The sequence below is a fragment of the Saccopteryx leptura genome, chromosome 1, assembly GCF_036850995.1.
Source record: "Saccopteryx leptura isolate mSacLep1 chromosome 1, mSacLep1_pri_phased_curated, whole genome shotgun sequence".
NCBI classification, from domain to species: domain Eukaryota; kingdom Metazoa; phylum Chordata; class Mammalia; order Chiroptera; family Emballonuridae; genus Saccopteryx; species Saccopteryx leptura.
In genome coordinates this window covers 315,194,789-315,212,426 of record NC_089503.1, presented here as the reverse complement: position 1 = coordinate 315,212,426, position 17,638 = coordinate 315,194,789, and the positions used below count along the sequence as shown (strand labels likewise).

General features: G+C 52.0%; 1 protein-coding gene across 1 annotated transcript in view; it reads right to left on the bottom strand.

The window, feature by feature from the left end:
* The window catches only part of MPPED1 (metallophosphoesterase domain containing 1), a 63,933-nt gene that overhangs the window by 32,747 nt on the left and 13,548 nt on the right, over window positions 1–17,638 (bottom strand). Inside the window, exon 3 of the mRNA XM_066358623.1 lies at window positions 9,993–10,174. Within this exon, the coding sequence (XP_066214720.1) occupies window positions 9,993–10,174 (182 nt within the window). The remainder of the gene's footprint in view (window positions 1–9,992; window positions 10,175–17,638) is intronic.

Sequence of the window (17,638 nt, the reverse complement as noted above, 5' to 3'; positions counted from 1 at the left end):
ACCCTCTGTGGAACTCCAGCCACATGCCCCCTTGCTGGTCCCCAAATGTGCCATCAACACTCCTGAGCCAGCTGCTACCTCTGTTCAGATGAGCCCCCCAGACATGTGTACATCGGCTCCCTCCACTCAGGCCTCTGCTCAAGGGTCACCTCCACAGAGGTCCTGCCCGGTCCCCTTACCAGGACCCTCACACATGGTATAGCTCTGTTTCCCATGCCTGCCTTCTGTTTGCCCATGGCTGCACCCCCAGCACCCAGAATCATGCCAGGCACATAAAGGTGCTCAGCAGACGTCCACAGAGGAAATAATCCCGTGCAAACTAGAAAACAAACGATGAGGATGATGACTACTCCAGGGTGTGGTTCAAAACAGTGAGAAGGGAGACGCCAGCCACCAGGCAGCAAGGATGTATAGGACAGTGGCAAGAAGGGGCGGGGCGGGTGTGGGCCAGGGACCTTTGGGAAGGAATGCAGATGTTGATTAAGTTTATTCTGACTTAAGTTGGATATGCTTATTAAAAATTTATGAGCAACTACCAAACAAATTGAAAAAGCATATATAGAATTTCCAAGCCAGTAGAGGGGAAAAAAAGACACTTCAATCAATCCAAAAGAAATAAAGGCAGAGAGGGGTAGAGACAAGCATCAAATGCATGACGGAAGTAGACATGTTTTATATACTGAGAGACACGAAACAAATAGTCACTGTTATTGTCTAAATACAAAAATCCTTACCAAGGTCTTTTAGCACTGAAATGACCAGGACACACATCTGGTCCTTAAGGTACTCACAACATAAGGAGATGGACATCAAACTGCTTCAGGGGATGGACCAATCAGAGGGGCAGGAACATTTTCTCCTCCCAGTAATCAGAGCCATTCACCAAGCTCATCTCCCTTTTCACCTTGGCCCCCAGGAAGCTCAGACTCCTATTCCCAACTCACAGAACATACTGGGCCCTAAGTATTGATATTCTAGGCCCTCCCTCTGAGCTGCTCTAATTTCTATTTTTTAAATTGATTAAATTGGTCTAATTTTGAAATTGGTTTTTAATTTATCATCAATACTCTACCATTTTACTAGTCCTATTGCTCTTATAAACCATCTCAAATGCTTTGGCACAAAATGGGACATAAATAAGGACACAAAAAATCCAAGCAAATAACAAAATAAAACCAAAGAAAGAACTTTCGGAGAACCCAGAGCTTTCACAAAAATTCACCTCTACTTTGTTTAAATATTAAAAAAAAATTTTTTTTTAATTTAGGGCAGAGATATTTAGGATGATGGTCTTTTTAAAAACACACTGTAAAACACACTTGAAACACACACACATACCCCACCAGTGGGTCTCATATTTCCAAAGCCATTCTGTTGGAAATAGATAATTAGCACTTAAACACACCTTTCAAGGGGTTTATACATTAACATGAAAATACTGTAATTATGGCTGGCCCAAAATCACTTGACTTACAACTTAGAATTCCAGATTCTTTGTCTTCATTAGAAGTTAATTTTCCTCCTTTTAGTGTCTAAAGCACACTTTGGGCTTGGTGAGGAATTTTTTTTTTTTTTTAATGAAAATTCATCGTTTAAGTAAAAGCCAAATGTCTGCTCTCTGCTCACTCATTTTTTATCTGAACATCAATCCCACCACCTGCTTATCAGCCACGGTGGCCACATGACTGCATGCTGCCCAACGCCCTGGACGCCGGCGGCTTCGGAATGTAGAGAGATGAAGCCCAGAGCTGAAACCACTTTTGTTTTAAAGATTCAATCGTGAGTCTCTGTGAGAAGAACGTGTTTCTGAAAGTGCCTGAGTCAGGCCGTTGTAGCTAACTAATGAGCAGATGAAAAAGAACCCATTCAGGTCACACAATGTACATTTGGTGCTGGCTATGGCAAACTCTTTAAAAAAAAAAAAAAAAGGTGGTTGGAGATTTTGATTGATGTGACCACCTTCCAAAATCTGTCTTTTCTTTCTTCATTCACTCAACAAATGCTGTTGAATGCCTACCTGCCTCCTGCCAGGCCCTCTGGACACCTGGTCAGTGATCTCTTGCCTCTCCACCACCTACCTCCTGCCAGCAAATCCTACAAACTATGGCCAAACCCTCACCCCACTCTCAGTCCCCTTGGCCACCTCCAGGTCCAGCCCCAGCTCTCCTTACCTCTCAGCAACACCTGCACCAGCCCCACCAGGTGACGCATGCCCTCCCCCTCCCCTTCCATCACATTCCACCCAGCAGCCAAAGGTCCTTCAAAACACTGAGTTAGACCATGTCTCGCCCATGCCTACCCCTCCAGTGGCCACTTTAACACTCAGAATAAAATCCAAGTCCTCACCATGCTGGTCAGCAGTCCTGGGCCTCCGCCCTGAGGGCCACCAACTATAACCCAGGTAGTTCAGGGCTGGGTCCTTCTCAGCTCAAGACCCCCTCAGAGGGGCCTTCCCAGGCCACCTTGTATCAAGAAAGCCCCTGTCACTGCCACTGTTTGTTGATCTGATTCATCAGTCTAATCACCTAAAATGGTCTTATCTACTTATTTTGTTTAATACGTATCACCGGCCTCTGCATTCATTCTCCGTACCTCAGGCAGGGACCACATCTACGGTCAATCCCTGAATCTCCAACACCAAGCCAGGTAAGGTAGTAGCCTCCCCGGGGCGTGTGCTGACGTGCCCAGGGCGTGTGCTGACGTGCCCAGGGCATGTCGACTCCTCCGGCGGGGCAGCTGTGTTAGGCTTGCTCACAGCGTTACCGGCTGTGAGCACTTTGCCTGATTAGTGCATTGCTGTGTAGCAGTGTCACGTGTGTATGGCCTATATAAGTCTATGGGTGCTTGTGCTCCAGTGAGATGGGGGATTGTGGGTGGTGGGTTGCCTGTCCGCCACTGTGAGGGGGCCGTTCTTGCTGTCTGTGTGCCGGAGAAGGGGTTTACCCTGTCTGTGTGCTCATCTGCCGTTGTGAGACTTTATTAAATGGTAATGGCCCAACGCTTTCCAGCTCCGCAGTTTCTCTACCATTTTCCCGAGTCCATTGTGGACCTGCCTGGCCTCGACCACTGGCATTACACCTCCCCTGTCTCCTGCAGTCATAGCCAGAGGGAGAGGCAAACCCCCACACAGGATTCTGAGGCCAGCAGTGCGGGAGGGCAGGAGTGTCAATAGGGGGCTTAGCTAACATATGTCCAAACCTACTACTCCCAGGTTTTATGGGCATGGAGGTTTAGTGTGGGAGAAGCGAGATCACCTGGCTGGTGAGGGGCAGAGCCAGAGTGGCCCCAGGAACCCCTAAGTGCTTTCTGGGTTCTTGATCCCAGTCAGTGTGACGCCTGACAGAACCCCCACCACCCGCTAAGCTGAGCAGCTCCCACTCCTGGTATTGCAGCTGTTAGATTCAAGGAGTACTGACATGCTGGGGCTGCCAAGAGTGTACAAGGTCCCTGTGACACTGAGAACAAAGAGTTCAGCAACATCCTGCATTGAGTCAGAGACCCTTATCAGAAGTTTATGTTTGAAATTCTCCACTGAGTAATACCCCCCCTGTAACTGCGCACGAACTCCCTAGCCAATGACTAACAGCCACATCAGCTTCTGTATGATGCTTGCTCATCCTAGACAGCCACCCTATAAAAAGGAGCCATTTTAGAAGCTCGGAGCTGCAGTCCCTGTGCAGGTTTGGGGGGCTGCAGTCCCTGCGCAGTTTGTTGGCTGCGCAGGTTTGGTTGGCTGCAGTGCTCCAGTCTCTTCGGAGGCATGGGTTGCCTGCAGTCCCTGCGCAGGTTTGGGGGGGCTGCAGTGTTCCCCTGTGTGGGTTACCTGCATCCCTGTGCAGGTTTAGAGGGCTGCAGTGCTCCCTTGCATGGGTTGCCTGCAGTCCCTGTGCAGGTCTGCAATAAAACTTATAAAATTTACTTTGTGTCTGCTGTGGCCTGTCTCCTAGGATGTAACAGCAGCTATTCCCAGAAATCTCCACCCCATGTCCTCCACCCACCCACCCTTCAGGGGGCCGGAGAGAGGAGTGGCTCTGCCTCGGGACACCCAGACGGGTCCTACTCCAGGCCCGGGTGCCACAGGGCAGCCCCATGCAGACCAGACCAGGGGACACGCCAGGGGTGGGGCCTGTAAGTAACCACCTACCACAGAACATTCCACAGCCTCATGGCAACTACTGAGTGTGTGGAGATGACAGAGAGTGAGGTGTGGCCGGGGCATGGCAAGCCCAGAAGACAGATAAGAAGAGGAGACACCCATGTCCCACTGGGAGGGAGGCAGGAAGTATGGAGGTAAAAAAAAAAGTGTTAACTCCACCTTCACAGCAAGCTTAGCTGCCCCCCACCCCTGGGGAAGGGAGGCAGGGAAGGAAGGAAAAAGTCGAACTTGGGGAGAGAAGTGGCTACTGGGATGAGGAGCATCCAGCTGCTTCTGAAAACACCATTTTCCATGAATAACAATTTCTGCACCTGGGAGTGGCCTCCTGCTCCCTCTTGGCCCATGGCCCATGCTCCTCTCCAAAGCCCCTTACCTCCCACTGGAGCCCATGCCTGGCTGCTGAATTGAATCGCAAAGAGGCAGAAAGACGTCAGCCCGATTCCGAAGCCAACCCCCTGCCTCCACCCCTCTGCAACACGGTGGCAAATCAGGCAGGAACCAAAGAAACCGCCTGGAAGGGTTCTCCCCTCGCCTTCCCCTCCTTTCCTCCCTCACAGATGTTAATTAAGGGTTTCCTTGCAAAAGACCTAGCTCTATTTAACTAAATCCTTGGACCCCTTTTATTTTGTCTTGGATATCGTTTTTATGCCAGGGAGCCAGTAAAAAGTTAATTATAACTTCTAAATACTCCATTACCGGGCCCTCATCTTCCTCCCCTGCCTGGTTCTGCTGAGGGTAGTGTCAATTAATTGCTTCAGCCTGTGCCCTACAGACCTCTCCATGCTTATTCAACAAACACCTGCCAAGCACCCTCCACACCAGGCTGGGCAAGGCTCTGAGGGGCTCACAGGATCCCGTCGGAGGAAGGGGAGCCTGGCAAGCTGGCCAGCTTGAGTGCCCGGAGTGGGAAACTGGTTCTAGGAATGGAAAGTAGAGGCGACCAGAGTGGCTGGAAGGAAATGGCTCCGCTGGTGTTGAGGCTGGTTGATCGGTGTTTGTTTAAGGGGAAGGTGGGGCTCGAATCAGGGAGAGGCAGGTGTTTCCACAATAACAGCCCCCACTTCTTGAGGACTTCTCCTTGTGCCTATAAAGTGCCAAGCACTGTATGAGAACATTATTCTTCAATCCTCTGCAACGGGGTAGGTAAACAATTCTCCCCATTTTATAGTAAGGCACAGAGAGGTCAAGTGATTAAGCTAAGGTCACACAGCAAGTCAGAAGCCAAAGCAGTGGTGAAGACAGGTCTGCTTGACTTCCAGGCAGGAGGTTTTAACCTACATGCCATCCCACCTCCCTGCACAGACATGACATACTGATCCACAGTCGGTGGGCTCCCTGCTGCCTGTCCATCATCATGTCACGAGCTGTGGAGGAGCAAGTAGCTTCCAGCATGTGGTTTTCTGTTCCAGCAGATTTCACTTTTCCTTTTACTCTTTATAGCTCGAAAGCTGGTCCTTAGTGTGTTTAGCTGCTCAGAGTGCATTTACAAATCAAGCTGGTGTTTCTATCTCATGAATATATTTGGGATATTAATGACCAGCAACAATGGGGGGCGGGAGTTCTGCTCAGAAGGGGCCCTGTCACTCCCAATCCAGCCCCCTCCAAGGGACACAGACCCAGACAGAAGCGTACAGATCAGCAAAACGTGGACACCACTCACCGCCACGCCGAGAGCCATGCTTCTGACAGCAAATTAGTCAGTGTGAATCCCAACACACAGATCCTCAGTCAGGTGCCTAATCTTATCTTACAAAGAGGGCCTTTATTAATTTTAAAAATCTCTCGTCTATCTGGAGGTGGCCCCCAGAATAGGATTTTAACTGCTTTCTGTGAAATCAATGAACAGGGAAGAAACTGACTGTGAATTTCAGCTCTGTAACATTCCCACCCTAGAGGACTCCTCCTCCTCGGGGAGGGCTGAGCCCTGGGCCTGGAGAAGGGGCTCACAGAGACCTTCGGAGGGGCTGGGTGACACCAGGGCTGACCTGGGGCCAGCGCTGCCCCCATCCCCATGCTGGGACAGTTGCACCAAACACCAGAGAGGACATTTCATTAACAACAATGAGATTTTAGTGCTGCTTTTATTTGTTGCTACCAAAATAATACCTTGCTTTTTGAGAAAAAAAAATCAAGGGAGAATTAGGATAAGGAAAACCATAAAAAAGAAAAAACCTCTCCGGGTCCCACCACCCAGACACGAATTCTGGAACGCTGCAGAGCCTTTGCCCTCTCTGGCCTCGCTGCTCCTTCTCCAGCTCTGCAGACCAGGCCATCACTCCCTTCTTTAGAGGTCTCTTCCCTCCACAAACCTCATGAAGCCACACCGAGAGTCAACCCCGAATTCCCGTCCTGAGTCCTCAGGGTCTGTGCCAACTGGCACCAACTTCCCACCCCTCCTTGCTCAACATTTCCCTTGCCATCTGTTCCCACCTCAGGGCCTTTGCAGCTGCCATGCCCTTTGCCCTTGGCCTGAATGTTCCTCCTACATCTGCCTCATTCTCACCCTCCATGCCTCGTCCAAGGTCACCTCCTCAGGGAGGCCTTCCATGATCGCACTCAGTCACCATCACATTCCCTGGGCTGGTGCTCCACTGACAGCTCTCTTACTGCTTCCTGAGCAGGGCCCGTTCCTCAGTGAACCTGTGCCTGGCGCAGGAAGTTCTCAGTGAGATATGAAGTGTCACCTCAGTGCCTGGCGCATAGGAAGTTCTCAGTGAGATATGTTGCATAGATGAGTATTTTCTTCCAGTCTTTTCTGTGTGTGTGTGTGTGTGAGAGAGAGAGAGAGAGAGAGAGAGAGAGAGAGAACACACGCATGCTGTTGGCACAGCTAAGATCATACATCAACATTTCTCAGAAATTCCATGCACTTTTATATACAACCTCCTCCACTGTTCTCCCTACCTACACGAATTCTAGGCTCAAGTTAAATGTCCCTGCTTTTACGGGGCCCACCCATGACCTCTACCTCTACTCCAAGGGTAGCTGGGGTCTGGCAAGAGCCAGGTCACAGAAGCAACAATGACATCTACACAGTACTTTACAGTCTACAAACCTTAATCATTTGCTCCATCCCCACAGAGCCTCAAAACCACTTTGAGATGAGGGCAGGCAAGGGGAGCCTGCCCACCCCCATTTAAAGCGAGGCCACTGAAGCTCAGAGAGGACACAGGGCTGCCACAATCACCTGGGCAGGATGCTGACCCAGGACATCTGGACCCAAAAGGGGCCCTCCACACCGTTAGTTTGACTCAGAGGGGATTCACCATAAGAACCAGAGAGGTGAACAGAGGAGACGCAGAGAGCTCGGCTCCAGAGACCGACTGCCTGTTCTTTGAATCCCAGCTCTGCCACTTACTAGCTGTGTGACCCTGGGCAAGTCACTCCACTTTGCTGGGCCTCAGTTTTTTTCTCTGTAAAATAGGGGTTACAATAGTCCTGCCTCATTCTGCTGTCAGGAGGGGTAAATGATTAAAGAATACACAAAGAGGACACGGGATGGCATAAAAAATCGAGGCCACATACGTACGCTACAAACACTAGCTCTCCGTCAAAAACACACCTGTCCAGATGAACCTACTTGTTTACCTACTGAGTGCATGGCCCACCTCTCAGACATGATGACCACATCCCCGGGGACCTGAACAGCCAGCCCACAGAGGTGAGTCTCACTTTGTGCCGTGGACAAGTCCCCCAAAGCCAGCTCCCACTGAAGCTCGCATGCAAAGCAAACCCCTTACCGCTCAATCCAGGACTGAGAGTGGCTCCTCGATCTCCCGTGTGAAGCCCCCCCACCCCACCAGAGTGACAAGTACCGACATGGGCAAACACCTCGAGGCAGCAAAGGGGAGAGGCTGGGGGGAGGAGGGAGAGAGGAACCTTCTGCAAAATGAAGGACTCTTTGTAACTTCACACTTTCCACCCCCAATAACTCAGGCAAATAAATCAATCCAACTCCAAGTGCAAATTAGGAAGAAGGCCCCCTAAGTTCCTATGGACACTGTTCTGACTTCTATGAAGAGGCACATGGTCATGGTGAGATTGTCCTAAAGTGCTCTCTCACCATGCCAGCCCCCCCTGCCAGGACCCTTCTCTGGCTCCACCCCTTTTTGCAGGTCGGAGTCCCTGCCTCCAGTCACAGCTCATCATGCCTCCTCTCAAGTGTCCACCGGCACACTTGGCCTCAGGTGTTCCTTGGCCCGGTGGCACCCTTTCTGCACAAACTCCCAGCCCCTCAGCTGAGGCCCGGCCCAGAGCCTTCCCTTGCTGGAGGGAAGCGGTCCCTGTTTCCCTGCCCGGACATCCCACAGCACTTGGAACCTGCCCCCATTGCGCAGGCAAGCCTTTGCTCATTCACCCACCCACACTGAGGAGAGCACATCGTGGGCAGGCACATCAGAAACAGTCCCCACCCCAAGAACCTCAGTGTGGCGTGCCGACATCCTCTTCTGTCCAACAGGGACTCGAACACCACCCACCCCAAATAGCTGTTCGCAAAATTCAACGAGGCAGTGGCAGTAAGGACCCTGGCACACAGCAGGCGTCCAGATGACTGCAACTCCTGGTATCTGCCTTGGACATGGGTTCCTGGCTCAGCCAAGGGAGGCCTTCCATCTTTTGAGGATAAGAAGCCAAGGTCAGAGAGGGTCCCGCCCGGGAGGCAGCGCCCAGCGAGGTGAGAAGCTGGGGGCAGGCCCACCCTGCAGGAGCCCTGTCCCATCCCAGCCCAAAAGAAGCCCTTGATTAGAACTTACCATTTGAAAAAATATCAATACTTAAAGCTCTGAGCCTGCCAAGTGGAGGGGAAGGCCTTGTTTGTAAATATTTGTCTCAACTGGCAGAGCCGTGCCTCTCTCTCCCTCGCCGCAGCTACCCGCCTCGCTCCTGGCCCTGCTGCGTGCAGGCAGCTCCCAGCCAACTGCACAGCGGGGCACCTCTGGGGAGGCAGACTGTCTGGCGGAGGAGCGGGGCTGCGCAGGACAGTGGCTGGCCCGCCGGCCCGCACCCACACCTCTGACAGCAGGTCAGTACGCAGGGCCGCCCGGGGACTGGCCATCTGTCCCCCTCCAGCCAGCCCGCGGCTGTGGCAGAGACTACTCACAGTGAGGTTTCTCAGGATTCCAAGCAAGAAGCTTTTCCCAGGAGGCACCCCGGGTCTATATCTCTTATTTAGGAAGAAATAAAAAGCCAAAAACAAAACCCTGGGGAAATGCTTGCAAATCATGGCCCACCCCCATGGACAGGACAGAGGTTGCTGCCTGTGCCAGCAGCTGCGTAGGGAGGAGCCCACGTCTGGTCCCCTAGGTCCCTGCTGTGGGCCACAGAGGCCCAGAGTGTCCCTTTACTGGGGAAGCCATCCTGATGCCAGTAGGTGACTAAGCTACTGTGTACCAGCTGTGTACCTGCCCTGGTATCACCATTCCCAGTCACCTGTTCAGCTGTCCGTCCATTCATTCACTCTTCACCCATTACTTATTTCGCACCTACCTGTACCAGGCACTGGGGGCTGGACATGCAAGTGGACAAAGACACACCTGGGGAAAAATCCCTTTGGGAGGGGGTCTTCTGGGACATAAATTCCCACAAACAAATGGAAATTTACAGCTAAGAAAAAAGCTGGGGTCAGAGACGGCCAAGGTCCAACTGGGGAGAGAGAGAGCTACGACCTGGTCCAGAAGTCAGGGAAGGCTTCTGGTGGGGGGGCGGTGGGGGGCGGGGTCAGGCAGACAAGGGCCGGACAGGGGAAGTGGGCAGAGCAGAAAGGACAGACAGCCGGGCACAGGGGCGGCCCAAGGCCTGGACGTTAGCGGATGCCCACCCCCTGCCCAGCACCTACCAAGCCATTCATTGAACTTCTTCACCTCGCTCGGGAGCCCCAGCTCCGTGAAGTCCCCGGCGTGGATCAGCACGTCGCCGTAGGGCATCTGGATGGGGTCTGTCCTCGAGTGGGTGTCGGACACACAGACAAAGCGGGTATAGCCGGGTGGCTTGGGGGCATCATGAGGCACCGGGTCCACCCTACAGGGAGAGAAGACACTGCAGTCATGGGGCCGTGGCACTGTGTGTGTCTGTGCTTTATAATAAGGAGGGTTTTGCAAGATTTATTCACCCCCCCTAAAAGTAGTTTTCACCCCCTTGGAAGCACTATCAACCCCAGCAAGAAAGCGCAAGGACTTAAGTCCATGGTCCAGTTGAAAGAAATGAGTCCCCAGAGCTGTACAGAGTGCAAACAGCCTCCAAGGAGAGCCACCGGTGAAAGGGGACACTTGGAGGGAACACGGGAAATAAAGGCACAAAAGATAATCGGCAATTTTTCAAAAACTATGAGACGGTCCGTTCGTCCTAACAACACAGGCTCTCCGGGGGTGCGGAAGAAACCGGTCCCGGAATCAGAAGATCGGGCTGCAAAACCCCAGCCCTTTCACTCGTCAGGTAGGTGCAACCTTCAGCAAAGATACTTGGCCTTGGTTTGCTTATCTGTAAAATGGAGAAGGCTTGCTAAGCAAAAATACCCAGAAAACGTAAAAGAAAGAGCTGCACAGATGTCAGTCCCTGTTCCCTGGGAGCCTGCTGCAGCCCTCTGCTCACACTTGAGCAAGTGGCCGGCCAGTGTCCCAGGGAATAAATGCAAACCCAGCTCCCTCTCCCAGCTCAGTACCCTCCCCACCACACTCTGCCTCTCAGTTGAATGATTCTGCCAGGCTCAAAACTCTTAAAAAACAACGCAATGACATTTCAACGAGCAGCTCTCTCCAAATGAGTATGCCGCTCCAGGAGTTGTGTTTAAATCTAATTATGCGGCAAACCAAAAGCGGGACCGTATCAGTTACATAAATACTTTTAAAGACATCTTTCTAATTACCTTTTTTTTTTCAGACAATATACTTCAAAGAAATTTAATTAACACCTTATGAGAGACGTGGGTTCAGCATGCTAATGTGCAGGGCGCGTTTGCACATCCAGTGACTGCGGTCGGAGGCGCTAAGCCAGCCTCTCCCCATCACAGTGCCATGACAGGAGGGGCGGGCATGCCAGGTCCTTTGGGGGGGGGGGTGCTGAACCCAGTTAGAATCCCAGCAGGTCGGTGCTGGGCCAAGCTGGGGAGGAGAGGGAAATTCCCTGAGTGAGTCCAATGATGACTCATGGGAAAATGCTGGGAGCTCCTTCTCTCCCCTCTTCATCCATTCACTTGTTCATTCAACACAGCACCATCTGACCACTGCTGTGTGCCAGCCCTGCTGGGGCTCTTGGTATGAACCAGGCTGGCTCCCAGGACAGTAGACTCCAGACTGATGGCAGAGACAGACTTGGCCAGTCCATGACAATAAAGTCACCAACTTTGATGGGGCAGAGCTGGTCTGGAAGCTCAACTCTCCCTCCCAGTAATTCCCACCACGCCTCTGTCCTCTGAGTTCCCTCTCTCCCCTTCCCTCCCGTTTCATACGTCAGAGGGTCTTGCAGGTAGCTGGCCTCTGAACCCACCTGTACACCCTGCCTGCCCCCAATACAGCTGATTGAACCAAAGCAGCCCATTGCCTCTGGGCTGTCAGCCTGGCGCAGGAACAATGGGCGAGCCAATCAAATTCACTTCATTCATTCATTCATACACACACACACATACTATTAAGGTGATCAATCATCCTCCTTTCAGGAGGACAGTCCTTCTTTTGTAAGTTCCATCCTCCCTCGAAAAGTGTCCTCCTACATGTCCTCCTTTTTGATATTGGAAGACTAATCTGTAAATGTCCGTATTCAATCGATGCAGAGTCAATCCATTGCATATGATGTGATGTGTTTGTTTCTAAATGAGTACTTTTTTCTTATAATTATTAAAAATTAATAGGCATGTCAGCATAATTACAATATAAAATATTAGAAATATTTTTATTATGCATTTATCATAGTATAGTGTATTATTGTTGCAATGAATAAAATGTTTCTTTATTTACAATATTGCTTTCTTCCATTTATTTTTGTCCTTTTCATTGTAAAAGTGTTGGTCCCCTTAATACTATGGTTGTGAGCATGCCAAGTCAAAGAGACAAAGACAGTGAAAGGAGAGAGGAGGAGTGAGATGCTACCTGCAGAGCCACCTCCGCCCCCACCATCTCTCCTCCAGAGAGCCCCGCAGCGAGGAGCCTCTCTGTTCCCTCTAGCACTAAGGCTCTGCTCAGGCGGGACTGCTGCTGGAGCCCTGGCTCTCTAATTAACTCTGTTCTTATTTCCCTCCACCCTGAGGCTTCTGAGCTCTACCGGGATGCAAAGCTACTCATCCCCAGAGAAAGAAACAAAGACTGTCCTCTGGCTGTTTGGATCGTAACAACTCAACCTGGTAAGAACCGGAATGGTACGGATGATTCCCGCAAACTGAGAGCTCATTATCGCTCTCTTCACCTACACAATGCTCATAGGGCAGGGTACTAAGAGTATGCCCATTTCATAGGTGAGGAAACTAAGGCTGCCTTGCCTAGGATCTCATCTGTGGGAGCCCGTGGTGGAGCTAAAAGTTTGAAGCCAGTTTGTTGGAGCCAGTTGGAGCTAAAAGTTTGAAGCCAGTTTTTGGTTCCAGAACTCACATTAGGCTGGACTATTGCCAGGTCCTCATTCATTTCATTCAGTTGATCTATGGTCAAAGGCTTATTGAGTGCCTCTTAAATGACAGGGACCCGGTAGGCACAAGGATGTACTTGTGGCCAGGACATCCGTGGAAGCCACCTTATGAAGCTTCCAGAAATCCAGCTTGTGTTTTGGAAGCGAGGAAAAGAACAGGACGAGTGAAAAAAGTATGGAGAAAGGGAGAGAGAGTAGACAAAAGGGTGAGAGGACCGGACAGCAGCATTTAATGCCTAGATCCAGCTGTGCCTGATCCAAAACTGGACTTCCTAGCTAATTACACGAGCCAGCAAACTGTCTGTTATCCTTAGGACTATTTAAATTGGGGTCCTGACACTTGTAACGGCAAAACCCTCGCTAACACCTGAGTCACTGGAACCCTAAGTAAGGGAGGCCCAGAAAAGTTAGTCCGCTGTCCGAAGCCCTAGCTAGTAAGTTAAAGACTGGATTTGAGCCTGGGTCTTCACAACAGGAGTTTGGGCCCCTAACCCCAACACCTTTTCCTGACAATAAAAAAAAACAAAACAAAACATGGTTATTCCCCAGCGATGTCCTCTCTGCAGAGACCAGAGAGAAGGTAAAAGTTGCACTCTCAACCTGAGACCTGAAACCCATTATGGCCTGTCCCCAGCCTACGGAGGGGGTCTTCGTGCAGAATCAGGGTGGCAGAAATGGTGAGACCCAGGATGGCACCCCAGCTCAGTGACCTCCTCTCTGATCCCTAGACCCTTCCAGCCTCCAGTCCAGCTCTGTAAAATGGGATGACCGGTCCGCTCTGGAGACATTGTGAGAACTCAGAGGACCTTCACAGCTCTAAACCATGATGGGAATGCCCTTGTCGCCCTGGTTCTTATCTGGGTTCTCGCTCTCCCGTGAGCCATTAGCTCCCTGCAAAATGCCACTCCTGGTGGCAAAAATCCTCCCAAGGGAATCAGAGCAGAGGCCATCCTCCCCTGTATCCAGAGATCTGGGGAAAAGGGCACCTCTGAAGGTCGGGAACGGAGAGCAGTGGACTCCGCCCTTTAAGCCGGATTCCAACCACATGTCCACCACATGACTGGGCACCAGCCCTGGTGTTTTAGAATGGGAGAGTCCTATAGTCCCCTCCTGAGGCCCAGAGGAGGGGCAGAGACTTGTTGGCTCAGTGTCACTATTGTCCAGTGTTTTTCTTTTTCTTTCTTTCTTTTTTTTTTTTTAGCAAGAGAGACAGAGAGAGGGACAGATAGAAACAGGCAGGAAGGGAGGGAGATGAGAAACATCAATTCTTTGTTATGGCATCTTAGTTGTTCATTGATTGCTTTCTCATATATGCCTTGACTGGGGGTTATAACGGACCGAGTGACCCCTTGCTCAAGCCAGCAACCTTGGGCTTCAAGCCAGGAACCTTTGGGCTCAAGCCAGCAACCATGGGGTCATGTGTATGATCCCAAGCTCAAGCCAGTGACCCCTGCGCTCAAGCTGGTAAGCCTGCACTCAAGCCGGGGACCTCAGGGTTTTGAACCTGGGTCCTCTGTGTCTCAGTCCAACGCTCTATCCACTGCATCACTGCCTGGTCAGGCTGTCCAGTGTTTTTCCACAAAACACTAGTTCCAAGGTGACCCCACCACGCTGCCCTCCTGTATCACCATGCCTGCCCTTTCTTCCCACCACTTGACCTTTGCTTGTGCTGCTTCTCCAAATCCTGGTTTGTTTTGCTTCCCCCAGGAAGCCCTTCTTGGTTCACTGCTCTTCCTGGGTCATACTCGCTGCTTCAACTTCCCTCCCTTTTCTTTCTTTTTCTGTCCACTGTGCTAGGCTCAAAGGACCGGCCTATGCTGGTGGAGGGGAGGGATGCTTAGAAAACTGTCCCACAGATAAATGTATTACCACAGGCTGAAGCATGTGCCATGAATGGGAAGCCTGTGAGTGCCTAGAACAGAGTGAGGGGGAACACTGAGGAAGGGGAGAGACCTGGTCTGGGGAGGGATCAGGGAAGGACTCCCTGAGGAAGTAGCACCTGAGAAAGATCTGAAAAATAAATCAATGTTAGCAGGGCAAAGAGTAGGAGAGGCAGGGGGAACAGTATGTGCAAAGGCCTGAGGCACGAGAAAGAAAACTGGAAGCAGCTAATGCACCTGCAACTCTTCAGGACAGGGATGCTGGGAGGGGCTTAAGGATAGACAGAGCCTGGGTTTAGTGTCCTCTCCTGCCTTGCTAACCCCCCCCCCAGCTCCCCAGGCTCCATGTTGGTGTTCCCTGTCTCCTGAAGACCTCTCAGCACATGGAGGGGCTCGAAGTCACAGGGTCCCTTCTGAAGCCTCAATTTCATAGAGACAGGGGATCATTGTACCAACCTGGCATGGATAGGTGGGCCGAGAACACAAAGCGGCCACCCCAGGCCTGGCACACAGCAGTGCTCCCCTGGCCTGCTACATTCTTCAAGGACCCTGAACAGTCCGACGTGCTTGGAGGGTCCTTCAATGGGATGACTCCAGTCTCTACCAATAGGACTCTTATTAAAACCCAGAGAAGAGGTGCTATGTTTGGCGCCAGCCCCCAAGGCACCTGTGAGGCACACCCCCAGGATAACCCTGTCCCTCCAGCACCACCCCTGCCTTCTCACTGACCATCAGGTCACATATCTACCTGCCCACCCAAGATGGAAGGGCTGGTGGCTACAGCAGCTCTCCCAGGCCGCCTCAGGGTTTCTCGGCCCCCAGGATGAAGGCATTCGTTCTCAGGGCCCAAAACCCAGAGGCCCAGATCCAGAGATTGATTATTCAGGCAAAGGCAGCCTCGTTACCACCAGGGGTCTCTGGGGGCAACTGCATAAATCACACAGCTCAATCGGAGCCACGTTTGGACTGTCACTGTTGTTATTAAATATAAATTGTGGATTTATTAAATAAGGCCCCCTCACTCCCTCAGCCTGGAGACAAAGCCCAGGGTGGCGATAAATCACATGTCAGGGAGTGGTATTCATCTCCTGCATCTCCCTCTGTGGAAACTCGCCATGGAAACCCACACAGCCACCTCCAGCAGCCCGTGTGCTCTCCCGGCACCTGGGGCCCAGGGTCTAAGGGGATGGTGGGAGGCAGCAGTCCCACAGCTTTGTGCAAAGTTGTGTTTCAAAGCCTGGCTGGCCCAAGTGGGCAGTGAGGGAGCACTGGATGAGGAGTCCAGAACCGGGCTCAGTGCCTGTTCTTCCTGGGCCCTGCCCAAGCCCCCAGCCGTCTCTGAGCCCCACTGCCAATGGAAGCCCAGAACCCCAGCCACGGAAGGTGGCAGCACAGAGCAGGCCTGTGTGAACCTGGTCTGACCACTTCGGCTGAGTGACCGACCACTAGAAAGCCAGTAAGCATTTCTCTATAGCCCTTCTCACCACCAGTATCATATGCCATTACACCCTTGTATGACATGTATGATGCCTGCTGCCTGTTTTGGGGGGTCAGTTCAGCATAGGCAGGGGCTTGTAAGTAAGTGTCAGAGCCTGGATTCAAACCCAGACAGGCCAGCTCAGAGCACACATCTCTAACTAGCATGCTATGCAGCTGCTCACACGCATCCTGAATGAATGAATGGATGGATGAATGGATGAATGGATGCACAGATGAAAGAAAGAGCACCTTGCAGCTGCTCATGGGTTAAATGAGGGAAATCACCCTCTTTCATTTGGTCACTCACTGTCCTTGCTCAGGACTCAGCCTGGACTGCGGGGTCACCCTCTACCCAGCAGTGTGTCTCTGCAGTTCTCTGATGACCTCTGTTTCCAGCCCTTTCCAACTCGAGGCCCCCAACTCATCCTCCTTGGGGGTCTCAACCTGGAAGCCACCTTCTCCAGGGCCTTTCCTCAGCCCCTTGGCCGTCCTATCCTAGGACTTCCTGTTTCCTCGGGTCTGTTTGGAACTAGGGGCTACCTCAGTGTCTGCAGGGCCCAGGCAGTGGTGCTGTAAAGGACAGCTCTGCCTGGCACTATACAACATTGCTCCGGGGACCCCCTACGGGGATATGCACAGGGCCACAAACACACACATACCCCCACCATCCTGCCCAAGGGCCTGAGACTAGCCCATTCTCATGGAGGCAGGAGTCTAGGAGCCAGCATCCAGAGACCTCAGGCATGATCCCTTCCAGCCCTGGAGGCCTAAGTCCATCGAGAAGAGAAAGGCCATCAGGAAGCCACCCTCCCTGCCAGGCCTCAAGGTCCCGGAGACTAAGGAATAGACCCAGGGCCTTCCATTCTGCCCAAATCTGCCAATTTGGCACTAAAATGGAAATTGGAAGCAGTTTCCCAAGTAGAAATCTACCAAAAAATAGAGTAGACAGCTCCCCAAAATGCCAGCCCTGAAGCCCCCGGGGAAGAGGCCATCTTCCAGAGCGAGTGCCACAGGGAAGAGGGTGTTCCCAGAGCTGGAACCCACCCACCCCAAGGCCCAGAGCCTGACTGCCTTCCAGAGCCCCTTCTCCCGCGAATAACGTCTCTGTGCCCACCGTTTACAACAGAGAACAGGTCCTGAGGGAGCCACATAGCAACAAGGCAGCGCCCCACCCATCGCATCTCCAGGCTGAGGTTTGGAAATGCCCACAACTGCTTCTGTAAGTGGTCCATGTGCTGGATTCGCTGGTCTCCCCGAAGAAACAGCCTTTAGGACTCCCAGCTATGAGATGGTGCTCACAAGCCTAGAGGCGTCTGACCCAGCCTGGTGGTCAGGAGGGCCTACTCTGGACACCACGTCCCTCACCACAGCTCAGACCACCCTGTGCTGCACCGACATCCACAGGCAACAAAAGGACCTGAGCTTGGACAGAGCCCTGGCTGGGGGCAGGCAGCCCATGCTCCAGGCCAGCTCTTGTGCTAACCAGCAGGAAACCTCTGTTTCCTCACAAGGC